This window comes from Emys orbicularis, chromosome 10, assembly GCF_028017835.1.
Source record: "Emys orbicularis isolate rEmyOrb1 chromosome 10, rEmyOrb1.hap1, whole genome shotgun sequence".
NCBI lineage: Eukaryota > Metazoa > Chordata > Testudines > Emydidae > Emys > Emys orbicularis.
Genome location: NC_088692.1, coordinates 59,185,891 through 59,198,103, shown reverse-complemented (window position 1 = coordinate 59,198,103; position 12,213 = coordinate 59,185,891). Strand labels below are relative to the sequence as shown.

Below are 12,213 nucleotides of genomic sequence, written 5' to 3'. Positions count from 1 at the left end.
TTCTTCACCTTCCTCTGAAACACTTAGAATGGGCCACCATCAAAAATAGGATGCTGGACTCTATGGACCACTAGTCTGATCTGGAATGGCAATTCTTATGTTCAGTTCCTGGGTTCACCTGCAGCATGCTACAGTAGCTATTAAGAAAAAATATTCCCAAAGTTTGGTGGAACATCTTGTTTGTTAGCATATTATAGTAACAGATGTTAGAAGTTAAATCTTAACATTCTAAGTCCTGTCTTCATCTATAAGCAATTAAAAACAAATGACAAAGAACAGTATCATAATAATAATAATAATAAAAGAAAAAGAAAAACAGCTCTAAAATGGACTTTTCAGTTTTAATATTGAAGCCATTAACTGTTAGGGAACATACTGCCTAGTATATTAAAAATACTTAATATTCTTTTGACAATGCCTCCTTAATTAGTTATGCACTGTTGCAATGATAGTTCTGGGCTGTCAATCAGTGCCTTCCTTTGTTATCTGATACGTATAAATTTGTGAAGATATGTGCTGAAAAGCCAACTATTTTGCCTACATTTATTATTGTTTGAGATGCTATGCGAGATATCTTTGGATAGTCCAAAATCTTACACACACACACTAAAAATGGATTATGGACTCCAGAAAATATAATTCCTGAGATACAAAAATTACTATGGATTCCTAAATGAAAGACTCCCTAAAAGTGCACAATGCAAGGTTTTTTCTTACTCTTATGTATATGGTTTCACTACTCAGTATTCATTGTTGCTTTGTGCAATCTGAATGAACTGTATAATCAAGGGACCTTTACCACAATCAGAATTCCTACTGGGTGACTTGAAAATACTGTACCTACATAGGCTGGATCATCTACGCCATCCCCCTACCAATGCAAGTCTTCCCCCTACAACATATTCAGTCTAGTTTTAAATGATTTAAGCAATAGGGCTTCTACCATTTATTTTGGGAGACAATTCCATAATTATGCAGAGCCCTCTGACAGAACATTCCCCTTGATGTCCAATATAAATTTTTCTTTGTTCAGTTTCCACCCATTATTCCTGTTGATATTCCTGGGACCAGTAATTTCTCTAGGCTGCCTGGTTTTCGTGCTTGTCCAAAATTAGTAGCTTTACCGTATGCCTCCCATTACCTTAGGTGTTGTTTTCACAAATTACTATATACAATTTGAGAAGAAGGACCACTTAGTGCACAGGACTATGATCATGGAGACACTGAATGACCGAGGGCAATTTATGCAACCTCTCAATCTGAGTATCCCTATTTATTTCACAGAAGTTGTGAGGATTTAGTTAGTGAGTGATTTTGGGCCAGATCTTTAGGCACCAAAAAATGCAGGTTGGTGCCTAGTGGATTTGCAAAGTGCTTAGGTGAATTAGGTGCCTAACTCTGATTGACTTTCAATTAGAGTTGGACATCTAACCTGCTTAGGAGCTTTGGAAATCCCATTGGGTGCCTATCTGCATCCTCAGATGCCCAAATCTTTGTAAACTTGGCTCTTAGTGATCAGACCGTGAACATGTACAGTGCTGTAAATAAGAAACATTACTGTACCATGTGAGCCTAACTCCACTCTCTCACATGCACACACAAATCCTATTTATTTAAATGGAGACGTATGGATGCATCACACAGCATTTCTACTGCCTTTCATCCTGAGAACTCAAATTACTTTGTAGATATGATATGCAGTGTTGTTGTAGCCATGTCGGTATCCGCGTATTATAGAGACACAGTGGGTAAGGTAATATCTTTTATCAGACTAACTTCTATTGGTGAGAGAGAAGCTTTCAAGCTTACACAGAGCTCTTCTTCAGGTCTATCCTCAGTGGCAGATATCGATGGACCTGAAGAAGAGCTCTGTGTGGCTTGAAAGCTTGTCTCTCTCACCAACAGAAGTTGGTCCAATAAAAGATATTACCTCACCCACTGTCTCTCTCTTATAAATAATAATAAATTAACATTCAGAACATCCAAAAGTTTATTATTACTAAAGTTGGTCAAAATTTATCTAATTCTGAAATCCAAATGACATTCTTCAGCAAGTTTTTGAATGTTGGGAAAAAAGGGGGGGAAATTCTGATGAAGTTTTTGTTTCTTTTTTCCCTACACTTTTTAGCCAGCACTATTCACTACTCCCACTTGTAGATGAAGGAACTGAAGTACAGGGCAGGTTACTTGAATTGCTCTAGGAACACACTGAGTTGGTGACAAAGTTACTGTGAGCTCTGGCATCCAGTTCCCTTGTTTGTATCAGTGGGGCACTGCTTATAGCAAACATGAAGTGGCCATTTCAATGTCAAACAAGTGATTTAAAAACATTGACTTTTAGACAAGGGCCCAGATCCTCAGCTGATGTAAACGGGCATAGTTCATTGACTTCTAGCCCTTTATGTGTAGTTTTGCTTCTTTAACTCTGATTAATCCAGCACTTTAGACTGAGTCAAAAGAAGCCCTACAATTCCCTCCTCATGCCCTTCCAAAGCCTTGTTTTGATCAGCAGGTAGCAACTGAGGAAAGGCTGCTTCCAGAGCCATTCAATGACGCTCCTTAAATTAGGAGTAGCAGTAGCAATGCTGCCACCCTTCCCCACCCCTGCAGCCTCAGAGGGAGTGTGTGTGGGGGTATTTGCCTGAGCCAGCAGGAGAAAGAAAACCCCTTCTCCATCCTTTAAGGATTGCTGCACTGTCCCCCTCTTTGTGGGCTTGAGGAGAGGGATAGTGCTTAATTTGTGCCAGGGCTGATCCCTGGCACTGCTAGGCTTGGCAGTTCATAGCGCCAGCACCTCTAGCCTTGCCGCATCAGTTATTAAAGTAAAAAATTTACTTGAGCCCCGGCACCTAATTGTCTGAGCTCTGGCACTTTCATTACAAATTAAGCACTGGAGAGGGACATGGGATGGTGGCCTCTGTGGGTGATTGGTTAGACAGAAGGTACAATATCAGCTTATTGGCTCCCAGGTACCCAAGGGAGGGCTTGTAAGCACTTTGCCCTGCTCAGAGGCCCATTCTGCACTGAGAAGAAAAGCTCCCTCTCCTTGGGATTAGAAAAGGACTGGGGCTTTTGGTCCTTGTTGTGGGCTCATGCTAGTTACCTTGTTGGGGATGAGAAGGAATTTTTCCCTCACTGCCAGAATGGACTGGGCAAAGTGGGATTTTTCAGTGTTCTGTTGGTAGCCCAAGGACCCAGTGGGTAGGTTAGCTTGCAAAATTCAGTTTGTTGCAACTTGGCAGGCACCCAGTGCAGGTACTTGTTCAATAAAGGGTCTAGTTCACTGATAAACCAGAACTGGAAGCAGATTAGGAGAAGGTATTTCCTAGCGAAGGTGGGTAATGGGGTTGGGGCTTCTAACACCTGGTACAGTGAAGAGACAACCATGTCTTCCCTTCCCTCTTAACCCCCATATGGAGTGAGGGCAATAGGGTCGTAGCAACAGTGCTGCAACCAACACCCCAAAAGAAGGGTAGGGGCTGACAGCAGCCCTCCACCGGGTGGAATGGATTACAAAAGAAGGATAGTCTGCGCTGGACAGCTCACAGTTACTTAATAAAGTCATGGCTTTTATAAACCACATTCTTGTTGTCTTGTCTTTTTTCCCATGGGGTCAGGGACAAATTGTTGAGAAACAAAAAAGAATTATTTTCCCTTCCAACGCTTCTCACATACATGAATGCATCACCACTGTAGCACTCCTAGGGGCAGATCCTCAGCTAACAGGACTCAGGTCTAGATGGGTTTCATGACAACAAATTCCTGCCGGGTCACTATTTACTTTTTTTTTTTTTAATGTGAGAAGCTGGCATACCATAGATTAACCTTTAATGTAGGCCTCAACTCTTTGGTGAATTAAACTAGAAGAAACCTGTTACAATAGTCAGAGAGAGCGAGCGATTTGAATATAAAAAATAAATCCTAATGCTTATAATCATGTAATGGAAACCAACTGCTATAACTGAAAATTGTTCCTTGTTTTTTTTCCCCTTTCCTTTGTTTCAAATACTAATTCAATATCAGCTTTTTATGGGGGTGGAATCAAGAGACTAAGACATTTTCATGACAAAAGTTACTTCAACAGATGTCTTCTCCAGTGCCACCTTTATCATGAAATAATGATCAAGAAGTCAATGACCGAAATGATGGAACTTTCTCTGGACTCACACAACATGGGAAATTAGAAATGGGAAAAGTCTACAAACTTCATCTAGCCCACTCCTCTCAGAGTTAACGTCACACTGTCTCTAAAAACCCTAAATTTGAATACACCTCTACCCCAATATAACGCTGTCCTCGGGAGCCAAAAAATCTTACCGCGTTATAGGTGAAACCGCGTTATATCGAACTTGCTTTGATCCGCCGGAGTGAGCAGCCCCCCCCCCGAGCACTGCTTTACCGCGTTATATCCAAATTCGTGTTATAACCCATCAGCAACTCCATAAAGTTAATAACAATGAGATAATTTATCTGGTGGCAGATAATTTAGTTCCTACTACCTGCATAATGTACTTTGATTATCCAAAAAGCTATTTGTCCACAAAGGTGGTCAAGTAGCTGCATTTACCTTGAGCAATGTCATCCTGTCTCTGCAGACTTGGTCGTTCAGTCTTGTTCACCTGTTGGGGTGGGTCTCTTTCCTGCTGCTTGTAGTACTTCCCTTCATTAAACACCTGTGGCAGGTTGGCTGTGTGTACCTGTCGGAGCTGCTCATAGTCACTCAGAGCAGCGGTCAAATCCCAGTTTTTGCCTGCCAAAAGGTGGAAGGTAATATTCTGTTAACAATTTATAGCTATGTCTGATATGACTAACAAAACTGCCATTCATTTTAGGGACATGGCTCATATAATTGAAAATGGATATAGCTCTGAATAAAACAGAGAACTAATAGATATTTTTCTTTTAAAATCAACAATAATTGGGGAACCAACAAACCATGTGCACTTCAGAAGATACACAGATAGATATGGTCACTTCACCAGCTGCTGAATATTGCACTTTTTTTGCTTACGTTGTCTATCTAGTTAAGGCCTGATCCTACAAATAACACTCAGCCTTCTTACTGCAATTATTTTGTTTCCAGGATAAGGCCTTTAGATCATAGTCCTTAGGAAGCAACTTGTCCACAAAGTGCCTACCATCATTTAGGGTTACTCAACCTCTCTCTCTCATTCGGTATATAAACCTATCCATTGGATCACATACGGCGCATTGTCCATTTATTCAACATACTTTACGGTCATAAAGAAAGTCACATTTAAAGGAGGTTTTTGTATATATTTTGCTGTGTAAACTAGTACAATTTCTGCTGCAGGGAGTGAAAGATCACACACTGAGTGTGATTTAATTAAGAGCTAACAGTATTTATTTAAAACATCTGTTAAATTTTTGTTAACTTTAATTTCATGGATCAACTCCAATAAAAGCCTCTTACCCATCCCCTGATTTATCATTATGAACTTTAAGCTGTTTTGTCTTAATTTGATATTGTTAACTGGAACTGCTCATACATTCAAATGAATCCTTAACCGTAGAAAAGAACACATCTGCCTTTTATCATTCTATTCTTTGATGTACGACTAATAAAACAATTGCAACAGTAAAATGTTAATTATAACATCACTCAGTCTTAATTGTTCAGATCTACATCAGACTTTTGTTCTCTATATTACTTTGAGGAAAGCCATTTTAAAACACTCACTGCCCATACTATCACAAGGATAAAAAAAAAAAAATGTAAAAGATCAGCCAGCATTTTAATTATCAAACATGCAACAAAAGCTACTTGAGCAAAACCAGTTGCTTAAACAGAAATTCTGTCTCTTCCTTTTTAAGCAACAGAGCAGAGCATACAATAAACAAACTTGATCAATCCCGAGAATAGGGTTTTATTTGTTAATTCAAATAAGAACTAGCATGCAAAATCAGCAGCATACATTACATGTGCCTTAAGATTGACTACTTATGCAGTGTGTCTTTCACATGCCATAAGCAAAGCAAACATGCTTATATTAAGCCCTAACAATCAGGAAGTATTTTTTTCTAAGACTGTCCCAATGGGGCCAAAGTGGTGTTTTTGCCACACAGATAAAAGTTTAGCACTCAATTGTATTTCTTGAAATTTAAAGCACACTCAGTGTTGCTAACCCTCGCCATTGGAAAATAATGAGTCAGACCCCCCCAAAATCATGAGAATTCTTTTTTCAAATCAATGTGAGTTCTCTTTATTTCCCTTCCAGTTTCTGAGCCTTTAAGGTGCTGTCAGGTCACATATCTTGCTAACAGTGGGGGCCCCAGCAGCCAAGCTGAAAAAAAAATCCCTGACATTTGAGAGTTTTCTCACGAGATCATGAGTCAGGCTTAATTCTACTTAGAAATCATGTCTCTCCCAATTAATCTGCGAGAGTTGGCACGTCTGCTCATTACAAACAGCATTCTAGCCCTGCATTCCTAGCATATCCCAAACTCCTGATGAAGTTAGCAGGAGTATGGAAGGAATGCAGGATCCAGACGATTTTCCTAATAATCTCTTCTCAAGGCTTCCGGAGGTCTGCTTTTACACTATGACAAAATCCAATCACCTTCTTTGGGAGTTTTGCCACAATAAAAGTGGAGTGTGGTCTCTGGGACTTGATCGAAGTGCACTGCATTGAAATTCTGAATTGTGTAGCGTTACGCTCCATCAAATGATATGGCAGATGAACGTGCTACTGCAGACTTGGAATTAAAAAAAAAAAAAAAAAATCACAGAGAAGTAAGTGGTTTCTTTCTTTTCAAATCTCCTCAGTACACCTGGACATCCGTAGCTGCTTCCCACGTGAGACAGCCAGTCAGCAGCAAAACATGATATCTTAAAGCAGCACTGACACAGGCAAAGACCATTAGTTTATTTTTTTTCTATTTCCTGCAGTCCCTAGGCATCTGAATGCAGGCAAATCCTCAACCAAGAGTGTATGCCAAGAGGCCCTCCAGATCAATGAAGTGGTGATTCAGGATATTAGCCAGCCTGAATGGCTGGCATAGGCTTTTTCAATCATCTTTCACCATGTATATTCTTCCCACACATCCTTCCCACACATCCACCCCATGGCAGCTGTGTGACTGCACTCCCTCTTTGCGGGAACTGCAATAATGTTCCATAAACCACCCTGTAGCAGTGATTGAATCGAGAAAAAAGTACTGACCATAATCAACACAATTACCTCTCTCACCGCCTGGGCCTAAAAGAGACTTTCTTCTTTTCAATTGCCTTTTTCCTGCCAGGAAAATACAATAATAGATGTTCTACTTTCCCTGTTGCCCATGAACAAAAGCAGAAAGCCAGAAGTGAGAAAAAGGAAGAAGTAGGAGGGCAGGAAGAGAAACCTGGGGGCAATATAGAGCATGAGAGAGGATGTGGGAGAAAATGAGCCAGAGATGTAGAGGAGAGTGAGGTTATGTATAGTTTTGAAGGTAAGAAGCGGGAATTTGAATTTAATGCAGTAAGGGGCAGGTAAATAGCAAAAAGATCCAGTGAGAAGGGTGATCTGACTGGTACAGCAGTAAAGTACTGTAGCAGTAGTGGACAGACAGAGGCCAGAGAAGTTACAATATCAAGACAAGAGACAAAAGATTTTTGCAATGGGGATAATAAGGAAAGAGGATCAATTTTGATGATATTAAAGAGGAACATTCTATAGGATTAATCAAGAAACCAAGCAGGGCTGATGGAGAGACAAGAATCAGAGACTTGTCTGTAATGCAAATTTGTATCCTCCTCATTCTCTTTGAGACTTAACCCTTATAATTTGAGAGCTAATGGCTTTTTTTCCTTCTCGCTTCAGCAACGTTTAATTGCTATAAGCTGACATGATGCAGATTTTGATATCTGGTCTACACTGACTGCTAAGACATGACAAAATGTTATGTTTGAAAAAGATGGTAGACAAACCTGCATGCAATTGTGATCTTGGGAGATATATGAAGCTGTTAATGGATGCAGACAAGAGAGATGGTGAAGAGGGAAGAATTCCATTTTGTGGAGAAACAGGGTGTAATGGTGGTGGAACATCCAGGAGATGCCTGATACGTGGAGATGTGAGAGTGAAGAATGGAGCTTGAGGGTCAGGCATTAGATTTGGAAATCATCAATATGCAGATGGTAACAGAAACCGGAGGAGCAGATAAGGCCAGGAGACTAAGGACAAAACACTGAGGGATACTAATGGAGATGGAAGAATGAGATGTGTTTTAAGGTGGTGCTGAAGGAGGAGCAAAGAGAGGAGAAACGAGTGATCAGTAGTGTCAGAGGCAGTAGATATTCTTGAAATCTAAGTTCCCTTTTGACTTACCTATGAGGGAGATCATTAGTCACCTTGGTGAGGGAGAAAGATTAGAAGGGATCAAAGAGCATGTTTAGTGATTTCCCACACAAAAGTACAGGAAGAGTTGTTGGAGAGGTAGGAGTATTAATAGTATTTTCTCTATTAGAAACAATACACTTTAGGGTATACAGTGTACTACTGTAGTTCAGATTTTGATGAATAAATGCATACCGATTGGTGTGGACTTCAAAGAACTTGATAAAACTTGAAAGACTGCTTTGTCATCTCAGATAAAAGAATTGCAGTTATAACTGAGAGTATAAAAACAAACTATTTCAAATCAGTCTTTTTGGATAGTTTCCAGATGCTGCTCATGTTACTTGTTTACACCACCTATTAATCTGTTTTTTGAAATGGACTGACATCATGGAAGTCCTTTATTTAGGCTACTCTTATGAAAAGTGTTCTGACACTGAATGATGCATAGTCTTGAATAGCTGGCTTTTATGGAAGCAGTGGAGGACATTGTGCAAAGAATACAATTGTGCGGGACAAAACACTGGCACTTCAGGGTGAAAGCTGGTGTGTTATTTAACAGTAACGCTGCAAAGTCCTATCACAGTTCTATTAATAGCAGTTCATCAGATACAGCAGCACATAAGTGTATCTTGAACATGAAGGATGTAGGGTTGTCAGCTTAAGCAACACTCCATGAAAAAATATGCACTGAGCTTGTGACAGTTGCAGATGAGCTGTAATCATTAACACCAAGTTGCAAATAATCTAATTTTGTATTTCTGTGACACAGCTGAAAATGAATGTGTCAGAATGTGCCTCAAATGGCCAAAAAGTTTTTCTAAAGCCTATAGGGGAGGAAAACCCCTTCTGTGTATCCTTGTTTCAGCAAATGAAACATAGAATTTGTATGATCCGTGATGTGTTCCCACAATGTTAACAGAGGGCTCCCTCAAAAAATGTTCTGTGCCAGCCAGCAACACATAGGACATTCCCTGGATAGAATACTCTTCCCCATCAAAAACTTCAATCAGTTCCATGCTGCACCTCACCCCTGCTTCACAATCCTATTAACACTTCTGCTATAACCCCCCTCGATGAGGAAACTGAGGCACAGACATGCATTTAGTGTTGTATTGTTTTGCATAATTGGTACTCTCCTGATTCAGCACAAAAGAACATAAAGGTATTGGACTGTGCGAGGTACATGTGGGCTGACAGCTGCAGAACTGCTTTGTGCCCCTGAGAGAAGTAAACTGTAACCAGAAGCTTCACACCGTTAGGGGTGGAGTTCTGGAAGAGGGGGATGTTTAAGTACCAGGGAGTCTGAAGGGTCAGTGCTGCAAAAGGGGGCTAAGCAGCTGGACAGCGGGTTCCAATACTCAAAGGGGTTGCCAGATAGAAGGTCTGTGCCCTGAGGGTGTGCTTAGGGCCCCTGAGATTGGGGCAAGGTCTGGACTCTGTTCAGGCTCCAGAAGCTTGAAACACCCTAGGGACCCAGAACACAGAGGCTTGGATTTCCCTCATAGTAGTCCTAATGGGTGGCTAGGAATGGGCGCTCGCTAGGATCTGTGATTGAGCTCACATTGTCCCTCCTATTGTCTCTACAGTTCCCTGAATCACAGCTTTTCTCTAAACAAATGCCAAGCAGACATGTTGCCCAAATGCTAACAAATCTTATCCTACTTTACTGAACTCAGGCCTATTACTATTTCAGAGTAGCAGCCGTGTTAGTCTGTATCCGCAAAAAGAACAGGAGTACTTGTGGCACCTTAGAGACTAACAAATTTATTAGAGCATTCTCACACTTCTTATCAAACTGTCTGTACTGAGCTATCTTGATTATCACTTCAAAAGTTTTTTTCTCTTACTTAATTGGCCTCTCAGAGTTGGTAAGACAACTCCCACCTGTTCATGCTCTCTGTATGTGTGTATATATATATCTCCTCAATATATGTTTCACTCTATATGCATCCGAAGAAGTGGGCTGTAGCCCACGAAAGCTTATGCTCTAATAAATTTGTTAGTCTCTAAGGTGCCACAAGTACTCCTGTTCCTATTACTATTGTATGCTTTAGATTTGAAAGACAAACAGTTTAAATCCATCTCTACAATCACATTTAGTGAATCCTTTTAGTATACTAAATTTAACTAAGTTTTATGACTTGTAAAGTTGGGTGAGAAATGAATTATCTTGGTCAAGAGAAATAATGCTCTTACTGAACACTTATTGCAAAAACACCTGCATGTGCTACATGAGTCAGCAGGTGTAAAAGTTAACAGAACTGAAAGGTGTCTGTTATAAAACCATTGGAGAGATTACTGCAACTTTATTACCATTCCTAATGTTCATTTATTTCTGTGGCTTTGCTTACTTATCAGTTAGAGGTCTGAATTCCCAAACAGTTCAGTAAAGATTAGGAGTCAACAGTCACTGGATTCACATACAAGTGCCCCTGGTTGCCAGGAGACAGAACTGGTGTTTGTTAGAGAGAAGTATATGGAAAAATGCAACAAATAAAGCGGAGTAAAGGATAGAAAATATACTCTCTGACAGACATTTGGTTCTGAATTAATTAGTGTCAGAGATAGCAGGCACATAGATCAAAGGGAAAATTAAAAATAAAGCCAGGTACAGGTGTAGGCGAGAATTTCTCTCCTAAATAACACTGTCTGAATAACAAGAACAGGAAGCTCTGTCAATCACAGTAAAAACAGAAGGCAGAGATACAGCAATATATAATTACACAATAGAAAGAAAATCTCCTTAAAGTGGATTAGTAAAGCAAGGTAGTGTCTGAGTAGCTTACTTGTATTGTGTTAGGGAACAGTCTGGTAAAGTATAGTATTTTATCACAATATGTAGAGATAAATAAACTGGGCAAAATAAAATCCCAACTAATGCCCAAGACTAGAATCAAGGCCAAACTGACTAAATCTTGAGGTTGGAAAAACTTTGGTTAGCTATTTTTCTAAATTCATTTAAAATTAAAAACTACATTGTGCATATTATGTGTGAGATCCTCTAACCTTGTTTGGAACAATTGGTCCTCTTCCAATAAGAGGGAAAATTCTAGTAGAAACCCCAAACACCTTGCCTCTATTGGCATTTGTCCCCATACTGATGTTTCCAAAGAAGGCACAAAGTTGGGCTCAGGATCTACCCCAGATGTATTTCAGGTAGGGCTGTCAATTAATTGCAGTTAACTCATGTGATTAACTCAAAAATTGCGATTAATCGCACTGTTAAACAATAGAATATCAATTGAAATGTATTAAATATTTTGGATGTTTTTCTACATTTTCATATATATTGTATTCTGTGTTGTAATTGAAATCAAAGTGTATATTTTTATTACAAATATTTGCACTGTAAAAATGATAAAAGAAATTGTATTTTTAAATTCACCTCATACAAGTACTGTAGTGCAATCTCTTTGTCGTGAAAGTGCAACTTACAAATGTAGAATTTTTTTGTTACATAACTGCACTCAAAAACAAAACAATGTAACACGTTAAGCCTAAAAGTCCACTCAGTCCTACTTCTCGTTCAGCCAGTCGCTAAGACAAACAAGTTTGTTTACATTTGCAGGAGATAATGCTGCCCTCTTCTTGTTTACAATATCACCTGAAAGTGAGAACAGGCATTTGCATGGCACTTTTGTAGCTGGCACTGAAAGGTATTTGGCCACCATTCCAGAGGACATGCTTCCAAGCTGATGATGCTTGTTAAAAAAATATGTTAATTAAATTTGTGACTGAACTCCTTGGGGGAGAATTATATGTATCCTGTTCTGTTTTACCCGCATTCTGCCACATATTTCATGTTATAGCAGTCTCAGATGATAACGCAGCACATGTTGTTCATTTTAAGAACACTTTCACTGCAGATTTG

At 39.6% G+C, this 12,213-nt stretch overlaps 1 protein-coding gene across 1 annotated transcript in view; it reads right to left on the bottom strand.

Annotated features, from left to right (window-relative positions):
* The window catches only part of OTUD7A (OTU deubiquitinase 7A), a 127,875-nt gene that overhangs the window by 79,860 nt on the left and 35,802 nt on the right, over window positions 1-12,213 (bottom strand). Inside the window, exon 2 of the mRNA XM_065412413.1 lies at window positions 4,568-4,750. Within this exon, the coding sequence (XP_065268485.1) occupies window positions 4,568-4,750 (183 nt within the window). The remainder of the gene's footprint in view (window positions 1-4,567; window positions 4,751-12,213) is intronic.